The sequence below is a fragment of the Herpailurus yagouaroundi genome, unplaced genomic scaffold (genome assembly GCF_014898765.1).
Source record: "Herpailurus yagouaroundi ecotype Mexico unplaced genomic scaffold, PumYag 180, whole genome shotgun sequence".
Lineage (NCBI taxonomy): Eukaryota > Metazoa > Chordata > Mammalia > Carnivora > Felidae > Herpailurus > Herpailurus yagouaroundi.
In genome coordinates, this window is record NW_024412411.1 from 13,091,676 (window position 1) to 13,117,379 (window position 25,704).

The window sequence follows — 25,704 nt, forward strand, 5'->3', positions numbered from 1 at the left end:
TATATATATATATATTTTTTTTTTTTTTTTTTTTTTTTTTTTTTTAGTATGTGCTTAGCTTAACTCTGCCTTGGGACACTTGATCTTAGTGTTCCTTCAACTTTGAAAGTCTTGCCTCATAGTTGCTTGGATAGCTCCTTTTTGTCATTAAGATCTTACCTTAAGTGCCATCTTCTTAGAGAAGACTTCATTGAGCACCCAATGTAAAGTAGCCACGTAGTACTCATTCTACATCACTCTGCTTTAGTCTTTTCATAGCACTTATTACTTGTGATATATTGTATATTTATTTATTTTCTGCCCAACAGACAAAAATGTAAGTTCCTTAGAACAGGAACCTTGTCTTGTTGACCATTTTATTCTTAATGCTTAGGACAGTGCCAAGCCCTAGCAGTCACTCAAAAAATAGTTGAATAACAAATAAATTAATGAAGGGATGAATGAATAAACAGTAGTTCTACCTAACTTGGATTGGGTTTGTCAACAATAAAATATGTATAATCTTGCTATCCAGATTTGAACTCTAGCTCAAAGACCTTCTTAAATTCAAACCCATAATTATCAGAATTATTTAGTACTGGCAAAGGCTATGAGCAATTTTCTATATAGCACATAATGCTAAATTGCTCAGAGGTAGTAATTTTTGAGGGTAGATGATTAGTGATGCTGTTTTTGACCTTTTCTAAGTTGCAATAATCAGCTGTTATTGTTTCTATGATTTCATAATACCCATACCCCTCATCTCTTCCTAGGATTAATCATATTTCATAAAGTAAATTCAAATTAATTTTGTGATGAAAACTAATGACACATTTTGAGACTGGTATTATTCTGTGATCCCATAAACCAGAAATAGCACTCCCTGATTTAATGGTTGAATTGGTATGTTTGCAAATGGTATGCTTAGTCCTTATACTTGTTCTCACCTAGGAAGGTCAAACTCAGAGGCTTGGGATGGCAACCAGAAGGGCTAAGGGCACCGAGTAGGGTACCTTTGCTGGCAGATATCTTCTCTCTTTCAGTAAGTGGGTTTCATTTGAATTCATAATTTTCTCTTTTAAAATACAAGTAAACCAACTGCTATCTATCATTATGCATGACTCTCCATGCAGAAAATGGGACTTAGAGCACAGGAAGACTAAGGGACTTTATGAGGGGTAATTTCATGGAAGAATTTATTGAAGGAGACCATAGCCACCAGGGCAGCAGAGAAGAGGAGCTTCCAGAAGATGAAGGAGACCAGAAAGAGACCTAAAAGCAAAACTACACATTTTCTGGGACTCCTATGACAACAGATGTAGTAACCTCCAGAAACAGTGTTTATAAAGCATTTCAACAATATTACCTGTTTTTATTCTTAAAGCCTGGAAATATGCCATGCAAATATTTCTACATTTTCAAGTGGAAAAGCTAAGGCTTAGGCAAGTTAAGTAACCTTACTCAAATTCACACAGTAGATAAAATATGGAAATAAAAATTATACATTCATCTTATGGCTGCTGGTCTTATTTCCTTGCTATTTATCACTCCTGTTTATGCTGCTGTCACTTGGTCCTTCTGTTACAACTGTCTGGCAAAACTCCAATCCTGATTGAACCCAACCCTCCATCTCCCTCATTGCCTCTTCCAGAGCAGCTGAACACGGAAGTGCTGAAGAAAATCAATGAATGACATGAATCACTATACCTTCATGATTTCCAAACACCCTGGTCAGCTTGCTATCCCTTGTTGTGTAATGATCATCCCCGAACTTTTTTTTTTCTCTTCTGTCACTTCCAGCACCTAAGTTTGTTTGATACTTCCAAGAGAGAAAAAGAAACTATCTGATGAAAAGTTCCTCAATTTATGATTCCGAATTTACCTGCTTTACTACATGCAAGGCCATGTTCTTCTGTCTCTTCCTATTACAGTGGAGAAAGTTCCTTTCTGATACCAAAGGTCCATCAATTCACTTGTTTTTTTTAAAGATCTCACCTGATCATTTAATCTTTTTATATCCTGTATCCTTAAAAACCCTATCTCTATATCTAACCCATTCTCTGAACATTCAAAATGTTCTGGTATCTCCTATCTTTTGAAAATGTTTTCATTAACTTGATATCTTAACTTGGCTACTCTCCTCTTTCCTCTTTACAAACCAAATTTATCAAATGAGCTGTTTACATATATTCTCTATTTCTTCCTTCCCATTCGTTCTTTATTCCCATTCTTTCTTTATTCAAATCTAGTCTCCTTGCAATGCCCTTACCAAGAAAAACAGAAAATATTCCTACTAAATTCACAAGTCATCTGTTTTTCGCCAAATATAATACAATCTCTTTAGTCCTGATTTTAGTTGATCTTACACCAGTGTTGAAGCCAGTTGCTTACTCCTTCCTTGAAATATTCTTCTCCTGTTTTCTGTGACCCTCCTGCTTATTTCCCTGCCACTCTGATCACCCCTTTTTACATCCTCATTTTAGTTCTCTTCCAATCTATAGATCTGTATACATGGAAAACAAAAGCAAAAACATAATTATGCTCTGTTTTGCATGCATGCTCTAAGTTGATATCTAATTTTTTCATAAGTTTAAATAATAGCAAATGATTTAATTTCTGGCTTATTTTGAATTGTAAACTTTTATTTTCAACTGTGACATCATTACTTCAAATTTATATAGTGGATTGTAAATATATACTAATTTGAGATCCATGATCACAAATTTAAAATATAAATTTATATGCACTTTTGGAGAAGTTGTACATTTTCTCTCTTTTTTTCCCCTTGAACTGATGCTTTCATTTCACGTCCCCCAAATTTTATCCTATTATATTCTATGTTAGAGCATCTTATGTGGATCACCCTAACATACTTATATAAAACAAAAATGCATGTACACCTATAAATCCTATGTTTTTTTTCAAACTTCTTGTGATATAAGCCTCTAAATGTTAAAATAATTCTGAGTTTATAATGATTATTATTAATAATAAACAATTGATAAAAATAACCTAAATATAGGGGCTCCTGGATGGCTCAGTTGTTTGAATGTCTAATTCCTGATTGTGGCTCAGGTCACGATGCCAGCATCATGGGATCAAGCCCCTCATTGGGCTCCACATTGAACATGGAGCCTGCTTGAGATTGTCTCTGTCTCCCTCGCCTCTTGTGTGTTCTCACTCTAAAATAAAATAGTAACAACAACAACAACAACAAGTAAAGAAAATAACCAAAATAGATTCTGAAATTTCAATGTACAAATCTAAAATTGATAAAAATGCAGTTGTACTTGGGATTCATCTCTTGATGGAGTAAATGAAGCACTTTAAAATCACCTCATGTTTCCATTGATGAATATAAATTAATGGTAGAATAAGACAAGATTCAGTTTTCCTATTTTTCATTTCTAAGAATTTAAGTGCCGAGAAAACTTGCTCACAAGAACAAGTAGATGGGAATGGAATGAGAACTTTGAATTCCTTTCAAGTAAAATACCTCAAATCCTTAATCTATCATTAAAACTATTTTAATAATCTGTCAGATAACAATCCCCTTTCAATTTCATTAAGAGAAAAAAATGGGAAACCACATACCTTACATAATTAATGACCCAATTATTAACTTCATTGATTAAAGTCATTGATTTCCTCATCCTGAGCAACAATATTTCAGATTGTTTCTTTATATCTAGCAGTAAATTAATACTGTTAAATTAGTAGTGAAATAGTACTAAATAGTAAATAGAGCCAAAGTAGGATTGGCGATGGGTAAGACATAGACCTTTCTTTTGTAAAATAGTAAAAGAGCAATTATAAATGGAAAGGTGGTAACAAAGAATCAGTGTGAAGTAGCAGGCTACTTCCTAGGTGGTTACATTTTGTCATTCTGTACATATTCAAGGCAATCTCTTAATTCCTTGGTCTCAAAGATTCACAGTTAATGTTCCCAGCCAGATCTCTCAGAGTTTCCAATCTGTATGTTCAACTGTCTATGTGATATGTCGACTGGAATTCCCCGTAGGCATCTTAAATGTAATACTGTTCAAAATGGAAATATTAAATGTATCTTCCAACTTTGCCTCTCCACTAGTCTTTACCAATTCTCGGGTTCCCTACCTCAAAGTCATTCCAATAATTCTACTAGATGGTAAACTTAATGAAAATAAGGATGCTGTGCACACAGCACATGATATGGGGTCCCAGACAGAGAAGGCACTTTTGATTTATTTTGAAGGAATAGAGTTTTTTCTCACATCCAACTCCAATTAGTCATTAAGCTTTATCAAATTTACTCCTTAAGTATATTTCAGAATCTATCTACTTTGCTCTTTTTGTGAGCATCTTAGTCCAAACTCTTACCATTCATCACCTGAATTACTGTAATAGCTTCCTAAGCTGTTCTCCCTGCATGTACTCTTGTCAGCCGAGCCAGACCTCCTGAGCAATCAGAGTAATGGTTATAGCTAACAATTTAGTTCAGCCATTGTCTCATCAAAACATTCAAAGTTTCATGATGCTTTTAGAAGGATAAGAACAAATTACTAAGGCATCAAGGCTCTATCTGCCTGATTTCTCATGTGCACTTCTTTATTTTCATCTTGGGCCTGTCTTCCCTCTCTCACCAGCTCTAGTGCCAGTGCCCTCTACCTGTTCCCCTTCAGGCCTTTGGACATGGACCTGTTCTCTCTGCCTGAAGACTCTACTTCTTCTATCTTGGCTAGCACTCACTTGTCAAGTCTCGGATTACATACCTCATCTCTGCAAGGCTTCCACTGGATACCCTAGACTATGTTAAGTCATATGCCACTACAGCCTTTCAAGCTTATGAACGTCCCTATAATAACACTTAATTTTGGCTCTATGTTTACTGTGATAGAGTACCGAAAGCACAGATCCTGCTTTTCTTGTTTCCTGCTTTATCCCAGCTCCAAGTGTCTGATATATAGCAGAGTACTCAGTAAATACTTATAAGGACAAGCAGATAACAAAAGCCTGGGAGTAAAATGGAAGGCTCAGTGTCAGTGTAATAAATATTTGCTTTACTCCTTACATTAGTCACTTCACTCAATTTCCCAACTTCAGTGAGTGTCATTGGAGTTGATGACAGTGGTTAGCAGCTCACTCAAGATCCCTTACTCCCCTACACTGAAAATCTGGAGGCTATCTCCTCCCATTCCCCACATTCATACAAAAATGGCTCTGCCTACCTTCTTTTCTAACTCAGATCTGCATGTTGGGTGGCCCAATCTGAATGTCAGAGAACTGGGAATGAAAGGACATGAGTTTATGGCACATGAATCAACTATGCTGTTCTCACACCTAGCACAACAAATTAGTCACTAGGGTACCTTCCAATGAAGCTTGAAAATATATGTAATTTTATAATAATACATACCTGGGATAATGAATATTAAAGTTCATTTATGTTTTAGCAAAGACATAAACAAAGGAACCAGCTAACAATTCCTTCTTTAATTTATTGTTTTCTGAAAGGAAGAATTGACTTTTTTCTTTTTTGCCCCCTAATGGTCCTGCCTTTCTCTTTAGTAATTTACTACTAAATTACACTGTAATATTTAAAGGAGTTAATGGAGGGTAGGAATAAAAGGGAAATAATACCAACATTTTAATTAGTAACAGGGTATTATAGATTATAAATTATGTCCCTGATGTCTGTGTTCTAAATACCAGACTAACTTGCATAATTCAAAATGATTTGGGCCCAAATCCTGGGTCTTTACCAATCAATTCAAGGTCACCTGAGGTTGACTTGTAAATTGTCTTAGCTCAGAGTATTACAGTGATACTGAAGCTGGATGTTAAAACCTCTCCAGAAGCTTGGTTTTACCCAAAAAAACTGTTGTTCCTAACTCACTCAGCAATAATGTAAAAGAAAACTTCTGGTATATGATTTAAAACAAAAAAACAAAACAAAACAAAACTATAATAAGGAATACTAGAGCCAGTTTTCAAACATTTCAAACCCAGAAATGTGTGATAACTATGAACCTAAGAATAGTTAACCTGTTTTTTTCTAATATCTGCCAGATTTTTAATTCCCTTCTGCAAGGATGTTCATTACAATGTAATAAACAATTTAAATATCCAAAACAGGGTAAAAATAACATAATATTACACGTATATGGCATGAAACTATGCACCTATTTAAAATAATGTTTGTAAAGTATATTTTTATGCAAGGAAATGTCTATGTTATGATAGTAAATGAAAAAGGAGGGATAAAAAGTTCAACTATATAAAAGTATGTACTGAATATGAAGGAATATAAAAAATTGTTCCTTTTGGTGATAGGATTATGAATGACTCTAATTTATTTTATAAATATCTATATTTCCCAAATTTTCTATTGTAAGCATGCATTATTTCCAAATCAGAGAACTACATTATCTTCAAAATAAAAATTATTTCATCTTTACCATGTTCCTTTTATAAAGAATTGCATAATGACTAGACCTCCAATCCAATCCAATCAGCCATTTTCTGAAGAGCCTAAAGAATCTGGGTGTCACTTAGGTATGTTTGCACTTTTAACTTTTGACACTATAACTAATAGGATATTGAATGGCTCTGTGTTCATAAACTCTTAACGATATGTTCAGTTTTTCATCTGCAGATAATTGCAGTCATGTGCTGTGGAAGGAAGAACATGGATTTTGGAGGACAGACTGTTAGAATTTTGGCTTGGCCACTTGTAACTTAATCTCTTTGAGCCTACATAAGCTCATGGAATAGGCTTAATAAATGGCAGCCCTTATTAGTTCCAAGTGTTTATTATGGGTAAGGGATAGTGTTAGATGTAATAGGAAACTGAACATTGAATAGGTAACATGAAATTTCAGACATATAGAAGGGTGGGATTTTAAGGTGGTTTAGAGATTCCCATGTTTTCTTTTTTCAAATCTAGTTATCAAGAAAATAACTAAGTCATCTAAAGCAAATAAATGTGCTATCATTAAGACAAAGCAAAACATATTCTCTGTAAAATGGGGCGGTGGCAACAGTCACTTCTAAAAAACTTCATATGAGATATCCTAAAAGCCAAGAACTCTACCAATATACATATCCTGTTCATTTTATTTTTACTGGGCCCCAAAATTCAGTAACATGTTTCCATTATTGTATCTGCCAACTAACTTTAAAGAAATTAACATCCACTAATGATCACCTCATGGGGAGTTCATAAGGCCTAGGGAAGGCGACCACTTAGGATAGACTCCCCTTCTCCCACAAGAGACATACCCTAGAATTCCTTGACTCCAGCCCACTTTAGAGTGGCTGCAGAAATCGCTTTCCAAGTTCAAGTTCCTAAGGACTGATGGTATAGGCTTTGTGCACAACCTTAGACCGAAAAGCGGTGGAAGGATGACTATTTGCAGGAGATGTGGATGAAGCTTGGATGTGCAAAGTGTAGTGTCACAGACATATCCCCACCTTCCTTTTGGTATAGCAGGAGCTGGTAGCAGGAAGAGAAAAGGCCAGTGAGGGGCTTCAAACTGGGGCCTGCTTGCCCTATGTGGATTTCCTGGGGCAGAACTCTGAGTCTTACATTCTAAACTCTAACCTGGCTTCCCAGCTTCCTCTGGGAAACTAAAATGTGCAGAGGTGGGTAGATGGAGGGGGTGGGAACGTGGAGGGATATCTTGTCAGTATATGTTGCCCAGCGTGGACTGCAGAGCTGGAGAAATAAACCTCACTCGGGTGACGATACATACATCTCCATTTGACTGTTACCATATTTCCTGCATAGGAGCTGAATGAATATTAAGCAGCTCTAACATCTTAATGACTTTGACATCTAATTGTTAATCTAATGTGTAATAACTTGATGCTTGCAAAAGCTTACCACATTATTAGGCCTTTCCGAATAATGTAATTTGTAACTGTTCAGAAAAACTATTCTTGAAAATTACTGCTGTACTAGGAACGAGGGGTTAGTTGGAGGCCTTGCCCACCTCACCCTAAACTATTTTGTTTTGGTCTAGATCCCAAATAGCTATTTACTAAAATCAATATCAAATATAGTTTCCGAATATTAGAATGACAACACGCCTTCTTGGGAGACTATGAGGAATAAATAATAACAAGTACTTTATAAGCATTTAAAGTTGTGACCAGCTCTTGGCTTTCAGAATGTAATAAAGATTGCATGTTCTCAGATCTACAGATTTAATCAAAACAAAGGGTTGATTTTCTGACCATTATAACAGCATTTTGAATGTCTCAGTCAACACAAGTCAAACGATAAGAATTTGACTTTGAAACAGAAAATTCCCAAAGAGCTTCTATTATACTAGTTTAAGGGAGAAAGATGCTGAGATCATGAAGATTATGTACCATTCTCAAGGTCTCCCAGCAAGTTAGTGGCAGAGATCCCCAGGTCTGTCTCTGTCCTTCACTAGAGCAGTGCATCTTGTTAACTTTCAGTCTGAACTGGGAGTTTGAGTCTAGATCTACAAACAGTGCCAGAAATTGCTTTCTATAAACAAAGCAGGGACTAGAATTACATCAGAATATTTAGAGCCTCATGGAGCTAGTCTTAAGGGATGTGAACCATCACATCTATGTTTTAACAATCCTATTGTTCCTTTGCCAGGATCAATAAGGTTTTTTCTTCCAAAAGTATATTTGGATAACTGAACTTTATAAAACTCAGTCTAAATTAATCCTCCTAAATTTTAAAGCACTTAGTGATTTGTTTGTGGCTTCTGAAAATAAAACCTTTATTTGTCACATAATTTTTCGGAAGTGTTGATGTTTTAGCAGCTGGCACAGAAGGTCAAATATCGGTTAGTTTTGTTAGGAAATGGAAACATGGTGTGATATTTGCCTATTTTAGAGATTACTTTGACCATACAGGCATGGAGCCCAAACCACAGGTACTCTCTCTTTGGTGAAGAGATTATTTCCTAAAAGATCTTTCCTAAATCATGGAACCTCAAATGAATTATTTCTGTATCTTGATAGCAATGTGAAGAAGTTGTGAGCTTGCTAAAACTAGAAGAAAAAAACTTCATATTTGTAAATAATAGATATTTTATGCTAGAAAATAAGGACTGGATATTTTAAGTAAAAACTTTATTGAGATATAATCCCCATATTTTAAAATATGGCTTTTTAAAGTGTACAATTCACTGATTTTCAGTATAATCATATAGTTGTACAATTATTAGCACTATCTAATTTTAAAACATTTTCATCATGCCCCAAAAATCCCATATCAGCCCCTGGCAATCATTAATCTACTTTCTACCTATATCAATTTCTCTATTCTCTACACTTCATAGAAATAAAAAGTGTCCAATATGTGGCCTTTGGTATCAGGCTTCCTTCACACAGAATACTGTTTTCCAGTTTCATCTATGATATGGTATGTAACAGTACTTTATTCCTCATCGTGGCAGAATAATATCCCTTGCATGGGTATACCAAACTTATTTCTCTATCATTTAGTACTAGATATTTGAGTTGTTTATACTTTATGAATATTATAAAAAAGGTTTTTGTGTGGACATAAATTTCAATTCTTTTCAGATATATACTTAGGAGTAGAATTGCCATTCATGTGGTAACTGTTAACTTTTGAGGAACTGACAGACTATTTTCCAAAGTGGCTGTACCATTTTGCCTTCTTACCCACAGTGCACGGGGGTTCTGATTTCTCTGTATCCTGGCTAACATGTGTTATTATCTATCTTTTTGGATTATAGCCATTCTACTGGGTGTAAAGTGGTATCTCACTGTAGTTCTGATTTGCAGTTCCCTAATGAATGTTTCACATCTTTTTATGTGCTCATTTGCCATTTGTATATCTTCTTTAAAGAAATAATCTGTTCAAATTTATGGTAGGCAGAATAATCCCTCCCCATTCCCCATAAAAAAGTTCAAGACCTAATATCTTAACTGGGAATGCATTGTTATAGATCAAAGAAACTTACAGATTTGATTCAGTTAAGGATCTTAAGACAGGGAGATTATGTTGGATTATCTGGGTGAATCGAATGTGATCACAAGAGTTCTTATACGACGGAGGCAGTAGTGTTAGACAAGAGATATATGATGACAAAAGCAAAGACTGGACTGATGCTCTTAGAAGATGGAGGAACATGTTAAGAGCCATGGACCTTAAAAAGGTGGGAAAAGACAAGAAAATGGATTCTCCCAATTATCCTCTGGAGCTTCCCTGCAACACCTTGAGTTTATTTCAGTGAGTCTGATTTTGGATATCTGACCTCCAGCACTGTAATATAGTAAATTTGCGTTATTTTAAGATACTAAGTTTATGATAATCTGTTAGAGCAGAAATAGGAGGGGGCACCTGGGTGGCTCAGTGGGTTAAGCATCTGACTTTGGCTCAGGTCATGATCTCGCAGTCCGTGAGTTTGAGCCCCACATCGGGCTCTGTGCTGACAGCTCAGAGTCTGAAGCCTGCTTCAGATTCTGTCTCCTTCTCTCCCTGCCCCTCCTCCACTCATGCTCTGTCTCTCTCTCTCAATAATAAATAAACATTAAAAAAAAAGGAATGGGAAACTAACACAAAATTCTTTACTGATTTTTTATTAGGTTATTTGTCTATTGTTGACATAAAATTTCTTCATATATTCTGGATACAAATCCCTTATCAAATGTACTACTACAAATATTTTTCTCATTCTATGGGTTTTTTGATGATGTTCTTTGAAGCACAAAAGTTTTTAATATTGATGAAATCCAACTTATCTGTTTTTTTTTTAAGTTGCTTTTGTTATCATATTAAGAAACCACTGCCTAATTCAAGGTCACCCATTAATATTTACTCTTGTGATCCACATAGTGTTAATTTTTATGTGTGGTATAAGGTAGGGGTCCAACTTAATTCTTTTGCTTGTGGATAGCTAGAAGACTTGGCACAATTTGTTTAAAAAAAAAGTGGGAGAGGTATGTTTACCATAAAACCATTTCATTTAGCCAATTGAAGGATTTCTCTTATTAGATTACATAACAGTTGACCAAAACAGGAAAATTGTTGGAGATGCTGTTCCAGCTATGAAAGACTATATATGGGTACCTGGTGTTCAACCAATTATGTAGCTAAAATTATTCTTGCTTAGAAATGTTCCTGTGTAGTTCTAAATTGTTGGGGACTTGTCATTACCAGTCACCATGGAACCATTTGCTAGGTGATTTTTTTTTTTTTTTTTATTGTCTAAGCAGGTTGTCAAAACACATTCAGGGCTGATAATATCGATAAAGTTAAAGGACACAGGGATGTTGCATCTCACACCTATTTATTCCTACAGGAAGATATGAAAGGAAATAATCCATAAAAATGAGTCCACTGAGGTCTTCTTCCCCCCATATTTCTTTCTAAGGAGGGTGCTGGTGTCATTTGGACTAAATAATGATGCTTTTCTTCTGATGAAGATGTTCAGGGTAACAGTTGGACTTATGTCCTGCTTTACCCCCAAAGCAATAATGAAAGAAGAGTTTATATAGTTTTGAAGACACTGAGAATCTTTGTCTTTGAAAAATGTAGCTTCGTCATAGTCATTGCATGCAATAATCAATTGGGTTATGTGGTGGTGGGAATTGATGGTGGACTGCATGAGGTCTTAATCTGCAATCATCCAAAATCCTGAAAGTTCACTGGTACTCTAAAAATTTAGCAATCTCTTATGCAGTTTTACTCATTTGAAGTCTTCTATTTCCTTAATCTAAAAGTGGGTCTTGGGTGTAATTATGCTTGGAGGTTGCTCTCTTTCTTCTGCTTGGTGTTTTTCAATTGCACAGAAATTAAGTTTAGCTTTGTCTTTTTCACTTACAGGGTTATATGTTGTCCTCAGCTCCTGGTGATCACCATTTTTTTTTTCTTTTTCTTTTTTTTTCCTTCCCTTTGCTCCTTTCTTCCCTTTCCTCTCTCTTTCTCATTTGCTTATTTTAAAATCACCAGTGAGTTAATGGATATGAATTAATGAAAAAAATCAGAGAGTAAATTACCAAATGACAGCCAAAAGGACAATGCTGTAGTTTATACACAGGAGTTGTATTCTTGAAACACTGATCCTCAACCTCTGAACTTTGGTCAATATAGTCAAACCTCAATGTGATCAATATTATTCTTTCTTGAAATCAGCACATATGTTGTCTTGGATTTTATAAAGACAAAGCCAACCTTAGCAAAAAACAGACATGGAAGGAACAAATGAAGAAATGATTTAAAGAAAACTTTTTTTTTTTTCATCTTGTCTGGGAATAGGAATTATTGTGCTAAGGGCTGAGAGATTAAATTGTGTCACTTGTAATGAAACTGGCAAGCAGCCATCCTTTCTTCCAGCTACTACATGCTGCTTTTGTGCTGTAGATGGGTTTAATAAATGCACTGTTGTGTAAAATGTCATTGCTGCATCGCCAAACGGTGGCTGTCATGTGATAGTTCTTCCCTAGGATGACAGATCAATATTGGTCTGCAGCAATCCAGGGACTTGAAGCCACACAAAGGGCATATTTATGGTTCAGAAACAAAAGTAGAAATAAAAATCATTCTTCAAAGCATGGAGATATATTTATTTTTCTCTGGAAGAAAACTTAATGTTCTTTCTAAAATATTCTTACTTTAAAGATAAGTAATGTTATCCAATTTGAATCACTACTTCTAGAAGAAAAAATACAAATGACTAATAACATTTTTGAAAAGTTCAATCTTACTGTTAACTGTCAAATAAAGGCAAAGTAAAGCAAGCAAATATACCATTGTTTGCCTTGGCAAACAGCCCAGAATTATATATGTGTAAGCGCATACAATACCAACAACATATCATAAAATAGGCCTTCTTCAACGTTGCTGGTAGAAGTAAAATTTAGTACAATCTCTCTGGAAAGAAATTTAGCAATATGTGTCAAAATTCTTTAAAATGCTCATAAGTTTTTGGTCCTGAAATTCTACTAGAAATACATCCTAAGGAAAGTATAAAAAACAAGGTCAACAATGTCTTCTAAAAGATTTCCAGTTGTTTAAAATGCTGAGAAACTGAAAATCAATTCTTAATAATGTGCAGGATAAATATATTATTAAATAGAAATTAAAATATTTGTAAAGGTTTTTAAAAATTATCTAGGGAGAGGTTTATGAAAGAAGGTTATGTGAAGTTAAATGCTAAATATATAGAGCATGATCTGAACAAAATTAAAAAAAAAACACAAAAAACAACCCAGAAATAAATGTATAAAACATGTTAACAGTAATTGACTTTGTGTTGTGTAAAAGTGAGTGTGCTGTTTTAATTTTTGTCTACTCTTCTGCATTTTATACATATTCCACAAAGGACAGCTATCTTATCCATAAACACATATACACTATAAGTTATATTTAAAAAGAAATTTCATGGGGAAAAGATCATTGTCCACAGAAATTAATCTAAACCACTACGTGCTCTCTTGCATTGCCTCTTAGCTCTCATTCCCCATTTTCCCCATAGCTCTGACTCTCTCCCTCTCACTCCAGCTCAGAGGCACATCTCCAGCCATCAGAGGAAACAGATTTCTGCTGTCTCTTCCCTTGGGGGACTGGTTTCTTCCCCATTTCTGATCTCCATTCATCCCTTGTTTCTCATTGTGCCTTTTGCCTCTTGCCTCCAGGGGTGGGAAGAGCCTGAGGCAAGCTATGAGGCCTGATCAGTGTTTCTGGAGTTCAGAGTGGGGTCTTGCTGGCAGAGGCCTGCCATGGGCAAGCCACTCTGCAGCCCTGCCACAAGGGAATTTCAGAGTCCAGAATTCCAGAGCATTCCTATCAGTTTTCTATTGCTGTGTAATAAATTACCACAACTTTTGAAGTTGAAAACAACATACATTTATTATCTCAGGCTCCAGGGGGTCAGGAGTCTGAGTACAGCTTAGTGAAGTCATGGGCTCTGGGTCCCCCAAGGTTGCAGTCAAGGTGTCAAGGTCTGCTTTGTTTATTTTGTCATCTGGATGTCATCCCTTTCAGGACCATGGGGTTCTCTTCCAGGCTCATGTATCTATTGTCAGAATTCAGCCACATTCCTGAAATCGTCCCTTTCGCTAGCTATAGGCCAGGGACCACTCTCAACTCCTATCAGCTGCCCTCAGTTACTTGCCACATGACCTCTTCCAAAGATCCTTATACAACATGGAATTTTCTTTGTCCAGGTGGCAGTACAGTCTCTTGGCTTTTAAAGTACTCATATAATGAGGTCAGGCAGACATGATATAATCTCTCTTTTGATTACTTCAAAGTCAACTGATTAGGGGCCTCAATTACATTTGTGAAATCTCTTCTGTCACATACAGCAGTATTATCATGGAAGTGAAATCCCATCATACTCACAGATTCTGCCCACACTCAAGGGGAAGCGACTACATAGGATGCAGGTCACTGGGAGTTATTTTAGACTTCTACCAAAAGTGTTCCTTCCTGGATGTCACAGACTTATGGCTCAAGTTCAGGATGCTGTTAAATGGCTGGCTCGGCAGAACGAGCTGTGTTGAGGACCTTGAATTTTACATGATTCCTTCACATTCAATGTTTCATTTAATCCTTACCACAGCTTCCTGAGATCTATGTTCCTATCTCCAATTTATCAGTAAGGGAACTGGAGCCCAGAGAGCTTAAAAAGATTCCCACGGTCACACAGCTAGAAAGGCAGAACTTGAAACCCAGGTCCTCCAACTCCAAATAGTATGTTCTTTCTCCTACATCTCTCTTCTGGGGTAACCCCTGAGACCTGAGCTCAATTTGGAGTCTAATCTCACGAGGCAGAGAATCACCTCTTATTTCATCTGTGTCTCAAGCCTGCACACTCACTTCATACTGAGTGTGACTGAGCTCATGCAGGAAGATTTTGTAACCATGAACCTAGAATTCCTAGAATGATGTATATGTTAGTGTTCCATTGCTCCTTAGATGATTACCAAAAATTTAACAGCATAAAACAACATGCATTTATTAGCTCACTCTTTTCATAGATCAAAAGTCTGGTGCAGTGTGGCTGGAATGCTCAGGTTCTCACAGGCTGAAATACAGATATCAGCCCACCAACAGTCTCATCTGGGGGCTTAGGGACTTTTTCCAAGCTCACACGGTCGTTGTAGGACTCCGTTCCTTGCAAGTGTGGGATGGAAGTCCCTGCTTCCTTATTGGCTGTCCACTTGAAGACCCTCTGCTTCTAGAGGCCACTCCCATTCTTTCTCACATGGCCTCCTGCCTCTGTCTTCCAACCGGCAACAGTCTCAAGTACTTCACCCATTTTGAATCTCTGACTTTTGCCAATGGTCAGAGAAAGTTCTCCACTCTTAAAACTCATGATTAGATCAGGCTCACTTGAATAGTCTCCCTATATTAAGGTCAACTGTGCCATATAACATAACATAATGACAGGAGTGATATGATAGTCACAGGCTCTATGGATTACGGTGTGGAATGCTAAGGAGTGGCATTTTCAGAACGTTACCTCCTACAGTGTATCTTTAAGTGTCTCCCCGTTCCCCTGAGAATAACTTAGAATGTAAAGCCATGGACATTGGAGCCAGACTTCCTGGGTTCAAATTCTGGCTCCAACATTTCCTAGTCATGCAATATTGTGCAAGTTACTCAATCTCTCAGTTCTTTGATTTAATTCTCTGAAAAATGGAGGTAATAAAAGTGTGGGTTTCAATGAGTTGTTGTACACTTTAAATGAGTTAATGTGCCAGAAGAGTACTTAGCACACTGAAGCACTATGTGGGCCTTTGCTATTATTATTGTTGATATGATTATAATATATCCACTAATGTAGAATCTAGATTTCTACCCTTCGAGGAGCAGACCCATTACTGCACTTTTCTCTATGCCACCTTCTCTATAAGTTTTAGTGTTATTTGTTAAAAATATAATTCATAATATGGAAAAACACACTTAAAAAAAGTGTTTAACTCACATGAAAGAACAAAGATTTTTCAAATAAAAGATAACCACGTTTAGTTTGTAAACTTATTTTTTAAGTGAGGGAAACATAGCAGATTCAGTTGACTATATTATAAACTCAAGAACAGAAACATAGAAACTTTTTTGGTACCATACCTGTTTCTAAATGGGCTCTAATTCCATGTAATAACTAGGAACAAAAGGAGTACAAGCAGATGGGAATAGGAAGTTTAGGGAAAGATGTGGAAGCTGAAAAGAGACTGAAAGAAATATAGAAGGAATGAGATGAAAGGTAATAGAAAACCAATGAGAAAGAGAAAAAAACAGGCAAGAGCAGAGGAAAGACCACTGAGAGATAGAGAGGGCAGGTAAGGAAAAGGGGAAGACACTGATAAAATTTATTGGGCATCTAATATATGTCTGATTTAGCTAGGGACATAGGTTTTCTCACTGAATCCACAGAACAACTCAGTGGAGTCAGTATTATTGTCATCATTTTACAGAAAAGAAAAGAGTGACTGAAAGAGTCTAATTTTCCAAGACCAATTATGTTCTTATACACATTAGAACCTACATCTTCCCAGAGCTCATTGTAACATTCTGCTCTCTTGTCCAAAGGACTAATGGTGAGATTGAAAGTATTCATCACAGCTTGTTGGTCCATCTCTGAACAGTGTGCCTGTTAGGTGGGCTTGGGTGTTACTATCCCTTAACACTACCTTATGGTGTTAATTACTTGAGTCAAAACATTTGGATTCTATTTAAAGTAGAGCTTCCAAAGATTTATACCTCAGGATAAGTCATCCTACTGAGCCTCAGTTTCCTCTGTAAAATAAAGGCTTTGAAATAAATAGATTGCCAAATTCTAAAAATCTACACTTAATGTCATGCTGCCAGGTTTCAATCAATTATTCTTGATCTCTTAGATGTCTCCCGGCCATTCCAGTTCAGGGCAGGAAGCAGTAAGGGGGGAAACAATCTCCGTGGGAGTAGCAAGGATTTATTGAAGTGAAATAGAGATCCAATCAATAGCTGTCTTCACATAGCAAAAGGCTGCAATGTGGATTGGAGAGTAGGTATTTTTAGTTGCTCAAGTTAGGACCACTATTCAGTTACCACTACACAACCTTAAGAGGCAGTATTTACATATGCAGTCATAGGCTGTAGCCCTGGCTCCAGGAAGCCAGAACAAGACCCATGGGTAGAGGACAGAATAAAAAAAAAAAAAATGTGACTCAATAGAAAAATAACAAACTTTGTAATGTTTAGAGTTGCCCCTTAACATTGTGAAAAATTTTGCCTTTAGGAGTTTTTATGAAGGAACCACATGAGGTAGAAGATTCTACTCTTGAATTAGAACTTCAGAGAGTACATAAGTGATATTCAGGATTAATTTTTGGATGTATTCAAAGCTAGCTTGATGATCATCCGAGTTGTGAAGGCTTAATTTCATGAGTTGATATTATGGCCAAATAATGGTATCTACCTCATATGGCTGCTGCAAGTATAAAGATGATTGCATATATTCTATTCCTTCCTTCCTTCCTTCCTTCCTTCCTTCCTTCCTTCCTTCCTTCCTTCCTTCCTTCCTTCCTTCCTTCCTTTCTTTCTCTTTTCCTTCTTTCTTTCATCTATCTATCTTTTGATCTATCATCTATTTATCTAAGCACAATTCCCCACACAATAAAATCTCAACAAATTTTAGCTAGCATTATGATTATTCTATTAACAATTATTCAATGCTGCTTCTAGCAGAATTTCCTTTTACCTCTGCAGGCATGAGATTGTTCCCTATATTTGCCGTCAATCAGTGGTAGCACGTCACTTTTCATTCCTAACAGTGGGGACAGGCACTCAACATAAAGTCTATTGTATTCCAAACCTTAGAGTCAGAATTTGGCTAAGAGATGGAAATTCCCCTATTTCTAGGCAAAGTAGTATGAGATAATGATTGTGGGCTATCAATTTCAGAACCATCGTCCAACAACTGTTCTTAAACTTTGAAAATGGCACTTCACCAGCATCCAGTATTAGCAAACCCAGTCCCCACTATGACTCATGAGAATTACACAGTATCTATTTCAAATTGTTCACTCTGTAGCATGGATATTTCTGTACTCTGAAATTAATCTCATCAATTCAGCCTGAAAATTCTATTGTCAAAAAGCATGTGTTTCCTGTGGGAGTGTCACTCATGTTTTTTGGTCTTGAAAGGAGATGCAGATGCACCTGAAAAAAAAAAAAAAAGCCTGTGATTCTCTTCCACAAGCTGTCGTAAGTAATCACTGCATTGAAACAAGCGGATAGGGAACAGAGTGTCCTTGGCTGCTTTATAAGAAAAATAGTAAACTAGCTTACTTATGTTTAATGAAAAAAACAGACAAGGAAAGGCTACATGGCTTACATGTATGATACTTAGGTCACAGTCCTCATTGTGGCCCCATGCAAGCTAAAGTCATTCTTTTTTTTTTTTTTAATTTTTTCAACATTTATTTATTTTTGAGAGAAAGAGACAGAGTGGGAGTGGGAAAGGAGCAGAGAGAGAGGGAGGCACAGAATCCGAAGCAGGATCCAGGCTCTGAGCTGTCAGCACAGAGCCCGATGTGGGGTTCGAACTCACAAACTATGAGATCATGACCTGAACCAAAGTCAGACACTTAACTGACTAAGCCACCCAGGTGCCCCATAAGCTAAAGTCGTTCTTACCTATAAGACTTTGCTTGTGCTACCTTCTCTCCCCCTACTCATTAGTTTAACTTCTTTTTCCATCTCCTTTAATGAATTCATTAATTCAAAAACTCACTCATTCGTTCAGCAAGAATTTGTTGGTTCACTTCTATTTGTAACTTCTTGGCCTGAGGGGATTCACAGTCTAGTAGAAGCATGAAATTAACACTGGGATATGTTTTTCTCCCCAGGGAAATCTCTTTTAATTGTTCCAATCTACAATGCCTGTTAGCTAGTGCTTTGATCTCTGATAGAATTTCATATTATTTACTGATTGTCCTGTGTGCCTCTTAGTTGCCCCAATAATCTTCGGTTCTTTAAAGAGCAAGGGTCCTGATTCAAACAGCTATTAGTCTATCCTGTGCATTATGTGACTCCACTCCATCTGCCTACTCAAGCTCACCTTGTGGTCCTCATCCAGTCAACCTCATCCAGTTGGTTTCTCTCTTGGTTGGGATAACTTGTTCTTTCTCCTTCTATGTTCTAATTCAGATTTGTGGGGTTACTGAAATCTTAATTATTTTTAGACCCAGAATAGAATCTTCCTATGGAATAGTTTTTAGATTCTCTGTTCAAACTCCTACAGAAAGCCCTTATAAATGGACTAAAAAAAATAAATCTATGAATACATACAGTGTCTATACCATTGCCCTATCTGCTAATACTACTTACAGTATATTGTTTTCTATACATTTTATTATTTGCTCATCAGCTCTGAGTATTCTTCCTTCCAACTAGACTGAAGGCCCCATGGAACAAGAGATTTATCTGCATACCCTCCTCATGGTGCCACGCTGAATGTTGAATGTAGTGCCCTTCAACAAACACAAATTAAATACTACTTGAAATTTAGTAAGTAATAAGAAATCTGCAAAGTCATTACAGAAAGCTTGCTGTGACAGCTGTGTCTTTCAAGTACAGCCTTGTAAAATTATTATTCTGCAAAGGTATAAATGTGTCTCATTGATGTGGCAGATTTACTTTCCAAATAATTCTAACGTTTCAGAGCTTTACCTGAGTCTGCCATCCTCTGCTGCAGCACCACCCGGTATAATCTTCGTAATAAATATGCCAGGGTCATCTCCAATGTGGGGATTATCTGTCCCTCCAGCAATACTGAATCCCAGGCCAGAATTCCCCTGGAGAAACAATAAGTAGACATTAAATGATATGGCTGTCACCTAAACCTAGTTCCCCTTGCATCCTGTGTTATCATCTTACTACTCAAATGGAAATCAGGTGATAACAGTCTTCTATGCAAAGCTATGAAGTGCACTGTCAGCAGACAAAGGAAGGTCAGGAAAAACACTCAAGTTTGTCTCCGCATTGCAAGAGGTCTAAGGGGTCTTATATTTTTGTTTCTACAAAGGACCTCATATTTTCGCTTTTAAGAAATGTTTCTGTTACATAGCAATTAAAATGATCATTACACAGTAGGAAATACAAGCTTACAAATTGTGTTATATGCAAAACTGCAAAAACATTAGTGTCAGTTGTAAAAATTATACATACATATGGAAAAGAATGGAAGGAAACCAGTTACATGAAAATTGATTTGGTAGAGTAGTGAATTTGGCTGTTTTAATTTTGTTATTTCCAGCACCGTTATGCATCAAATAAATGTGTTCCTATGTAACAGGAAATGTTGACTTCAGAAGGCAGGTCTCTCTTCTACAGTTATAATAAATGTGAGATACTTTCCAGTAATAAACAGGTTTTAATTTGCAATAGACATAGGCAAGGAATGCATTACTACTGCAGAATATAAATTTGATAATTTATATTCTAATAAAGCTTTCATACTTACTCATGCAGATTATAGCAATTGACATCCAATATACATGTAACTTTCTAAAATCTGTATGTAAGACGTAATTAAAAGTCTTCCCCAAATTCACAAACCATCTTACTTATTTATTATTTTTAATAATTTTTTAATCTCCATCTCCCTGGCTACATTATGTCTTAATATTATGTTTTCACATTATATTTTAAGCCATATTCATATACGTAGGTAGTGTTTATAATTATCCATTTTAAATGGCTAAATATTTCATCAAGGTCATATATTAGCATGTATTTAACCAGCCCTCTGTCACTGGATATTTAATTTCTCTACAACCAATACAGCTTCCTAAAGTTACTAATACTTGATTAATTTCTGCTCTTGGATAAAAAATGATGAGGACTAAGAATTTAGTAGTTATCCAGAAAAATTAATTAGGACATTCAATTAGTCAGAAAAGTTCAATGTCAAGATAAGATCAGCTGTAACCTGTTATATCACTGCAAATGTCAAGGTAATGTTTAGCAATTTTTATTGACTTAAATAATAAAAATTCCAAAAGGTTGTTTACACAATTGTACATTTATGTTGAAAGGCAGAAATTAATAATTCAACCATAACAACTGAAATCCCATGTCTTTATACTTCTGGCAGTTCTCTAATTCTGGTTTTCTTCAAAAAAATCCAAATCTCATTTAACAGAGATATTACTCAGTAGCAGTCATGTGGTCATAAATTTACTTAATATTCTTTAAACACCAGCTCTGTGTCTGGCATTGGACTAAGTCCTGGAACTATAGCAGTGAACATCTCAGTTTATGAGGCACACGAAGCATAAGTTCAGGGTGTAGAAGTGGCTAACAAAAGAACAAAACACAGGAACTTTCCCTGAAGGTGAAGAGCAGTTAGCAACTTTTGAAGGGGTCAGAATGGGAACTGGGGATGAGGACAGAAGGTTCCAGACAAAGGAAGAACATATGTAAAATCTCTGAGGTGAGAAATGGTACACTAGTTCCAAGACACAGACAAGAATTCTCAAATGAAGATAGCAAAATGAACCGGATGAGGTAAGTATTTACCATGAATGCAAGTAACTCTATTCTTGATTTTAGGTACCTATTGATGCCAGATGAGTCTATCAGTTTTGTTAGAGTACGTATTATGTGACTTTAAGGCTACAGGGAAACTAAGGCTACAGGGAAAAAACCAGAAGATTTCTCCCTTGATGGAATTTAAGGAAGAACAGAAAAGGCAGTGATAAGCTGGCATCTGGTAATCAATACATTTTCACTGCAATGTCAACTACATCGTCATGTATATGGTTACCAGGACAGTATTTAGATGACTTATGAGGCAGTTTCTCTAAGATCTTGGGGTTTGGGAAGAAAAGAAAGGGAGATGAGTATCTTCAATGCAATGTGGGTCTAGTTCCAAGAACATCAGTTGGGGTGTATTGGTTTTACAAGAGTTGGCACCTCAGAGATAATTTCTTGAGTAAGGGGATAGGGAAAGAGGCAAGCACAGACTTGGAGGTACTCAAATGCTTACTCCTGAGAGTATACATATTTTTGGAGAGGGCATTCAAAACTTTGCCACTTGAGAAAAAATATTCACTATCTGGCTCTTAACCCAATCTTCTTTATTTCTAGCTTTACACTTTTACCGCCAGGAATGCTGAACTGAGCTGCTGGCTCTTTCCTGCAGAGTCCACACTATGACTTGTCTCCTGACCTTTACTCATGCTGTTTTCTCTACCAGAAATTTTCTATCTCCCTGGCCCAATTCTTTCCATTATCTAAGATAAGGCTCACATGCACCCCAATGTTTATAGTAGCACTATCAACCTTAGCCAAATGATGGAAAGAGCCCAAATGTCCATCGACTGGATAAAGAAGATGTGGTATATACATAAAATGCAATACTACTTGGTGATCAAAAAGAATGAAATCTTGCCATTTGCAACAATGTGGATAAAACTAGAATGTATATGCTAAGCAAAATAAGTCAATCAGAGAAAGACAAATATCATAAGATTTCACTCATATGTAGAATTTAAGAAACACAACAGATGAAAAGGAAAAGATAAGACTGAGAACGCAAGTGCGTAGAAAATATTAAATGTTCATCCCAAATCCACGTCTCTGGGTAATTTAGTACTCTTTTGTGTTTTCTGTGCTTATCTACACCATGCATTATGTTATTTTGATGTTATATACTTATGAGTCTATTCTTTTTTCAAACTAAGCTTGTAGAAGACAGGAACTGTGTAGCATTCATCCTTGTTTCTTGGTTCTTTCTCTGGCACATAGTATTATTCAATAAATAATTGATGAATGAATCAACAAATAAACTTACTGACCATATTCAAGAGTTAAAGACTCAGAAAAGACACGGTGAAAGTCCACACTGTGTTAAGAAATACAATATAAAAGTATAAGCCATTTTATTCCATGTAGCTACAAGAATAAAAATGGAAACTCAGGTATTCAAATTGTGGCTTAGCTGAAGGACAAATGATGAGACAAAACTGTCCAAACTTTGTCAAAACCGAGCAGGGGATAAAAAATAAAATTATTTATTTTATTGGAAGGGAGGTAGGGGCCTTCTCCTACAGAGCAGCTGCTTAGTCACTGACCATGAGGGACCTGAGCATCTTCTGAGAGGTTAAACTGAATGACTTTAAAGGATTCTTCTGGCTCTTTGGCTAGATTTGTAGGAAAACTACTCTTGGCAACAAAGAAAAAGGAATACTTTAAAGGTGAAAGTTGATCACTGTTGCATTTTTAAAACTTCCATTATTAATCAATAGATCTTTGAAGTAATAGCTATGATGACAATCTAGAAACATTTAACTACTGTTTTTGGAATTGACTCTAATATGGAGAATATGGTGGCTTTGGCATCTATTAATATACATTTTCCTGCCCTCAAATCTACTTTGAGGAAAAGAATGGGTCAGGGAATCCACCATGAAAAGAGGTAGGTAGAGGCAGAGTGTAACTGGACCTGTGTACCCAGTCTCAAGGATTTCCAAAAGCAAATTTTGTGTTTCAGTTAAAACCAGTCTGCCAGCTGGGCCTGGCCAGTCCCCTTGGTTTTTTAGAGGATGTTCATCTGAATTCAGCTAAGGAAATTATTTAAAGTGTTTTCCATTTCCCCTTATTGTTCTCTCTCAGCCGTCCTTTTCAGGCCTTTGCCACCAGCCAGCATTGAGTGGAGAGAGGGACAGATAAAAACCAGCAGTGAAATTACTGCCTGCTGTTCTCCATGGCTGAATCACTCCAGCCCCCTGATAATCATCACAGAGCCAGCCAGCTGCAGGGGCAGACCCCAGAACCTATCTTTTCTGAGCAGCAATCTCTCCATGTGAACAGGCAGACCCCTGGCTGACATCCTTAGATCCTGAGAATTGTGGCTAATTAACCGAGTGTTGATACTTGACCCAGTCAATGGCAACCGTGAGGTGCCATGCTGGTGAGGGCAGTCCCTGTATAGGACTCTGGGTGGGCTGCTGTTCCCTTTCAATTGGACAGATTCCATGATTGATGAATGTGGTTGGCACAAACCTTTCTTTCTCCTGGTTCCCAAACCTCCACATTTGTTGACTCTCCCCCAGGAGCACAAGCCCATTGCCTAGCCAAATGGCACTTCCTCCATCATGTACTATACTCCATCTCCTCTCAGAAAAAGAATCAACAAAGAGGAAAGACACTTTATCAATTAACTGATGGTTGCAAATATAAATACTATACCCTTAGAAAAGCTCCTCGTTCATTTGAAGTTATTCTTTACATGAAAATTACTCCCAAAATGGGGTTACAAAAAAGAGAAAAATAAAATTATATCGTAATCATATGCATTTACAGAATGTTCTATTTACAAAGAATTACTTTGATTTTTTAGAAGTTCCTACTTTACAGTATTGTGCGATCTGGTAATTCAATTCTAGGCATTCATCCTAAAGGAATAATCAGAGATGTGTGCAAAGATTTGTATTCAAAGCTTCATGACAGTATTATGTTTTTAATGTTAAAAACAAAACAAAACAAAGAACAACTCACAACTGGAAACAAACATCCAAACAATAGAGAAATGGTTAAAAATACTGGGGTATATGTATCTGAATGTGGGACTATTTTGGAGCCATTAAATGTGATAATGAAAACAGGAAATGCTCAGTATATAAATGTGAGAGGAAACAAAATGTTTATGGAATTTTAATTATACTATGATCACAACTAAAAATATTCAAAGAAAATGACTTGTTTTTAACAAGAAATTAATTACTAATTAGCAATAGTAAACGTACTTAATAATTCAAACTACCTAAGAAGGAGACTTTAAAAAAATTATAAACTCCTAATAATATACAAAACTTACATAAATACTAAAAATTCCCTCAAGGGAACTGGTATTTATTGCATATTTATTCGGTGCTACACACTGACCTAGGTGTTTTATAATCCCCCATTCAGTACATACCATTTCCCTCTTTTTATACATTAAAAAACAACAACAAAAAACCAAACAAACAAATGAAAAACTGAGGCTAAGAAGAGTGAGATAACATTCTAAACACAGAAAACAAGTCAACAGTAGAATTCAGATTCAAGTCATATTTGTTAGGCTCCAAATCGGATCTTCTTTCCATTATATCACATTGCCTTTCCTGGGTTAAAAAAAATTAATTTGATGGTAGGTAAGTAATAAAAAATGATAATGATAACCATTTTCTAGATTTTTTAAAAAGTCTAAACCACTCTTCTTTTGGTAAAGATAATTTAGCTAAAAATTCTGAATGTGGGGAAAGGGATGCTTAGGTTGCAGTAGTCAAAATTGTGATATAAATAAAAACTAGATAAAGACTCAAACTCTTTTAACTTTTATTTTCTATTTAATTTTTTAAATGTTTATTTTATTTTATATTTGAAATTTACTTTTTAATGTTTATTTTATTTTTGCACAGAGCACAAGTGGGGAAGGGGCAGAGAGAGAAGGAGACACAGAATCCAAAACAGGCTCTAGGCCCTGCACTGTCAGCACAGACTCTGACTCAGGGCTCAAACTCACAAACTGTGAGATCATGACCTGAGTGGAAGTCAGATGCTTAACTGACAGAGCCATGCAGGTGCCCTGTAAAACTCTTTTAACCTTTAAAAACCATGTCCTGTGTTGAATAATACTGAAATTTTACATAATCTGTTACCAACTCCAAGAGTCCTGTACATCCCCTTCATTCTAGGAAGAATCTATATGTTCTTTTAACTCTCTGCCCAGAATCATCAATATCCAAGTC

General features: G+C 36.2%; 1 protein-coding gene across 6 annotated transcripts in view; it reads right to left on the minus strand.

Annotated features, from left to right (window-relative positions):
• Nucleotides 1–25,704, minus strand: part of DLG2 (discs large MAGUK scaffold protein 2) — a 2,103,489-nt gene that overhangs the window by 592,892 nt on the left and 1,484,893 nt on the right. For all 6 annotated transcript variants that reach the window (XM_040489720.1, XM_040489714.1, XM_040489717.1 and 3 more), the window contains one exon: nt 19,637–19,761. In XM_040489720.1, coding sequence (XP_040345654.1) covers nt 19,637–19,761 — 125 coding nt within the window. The remainder of the gene's footprint in view (nt 1–19,636; nt 19,762–25,704) is intronic.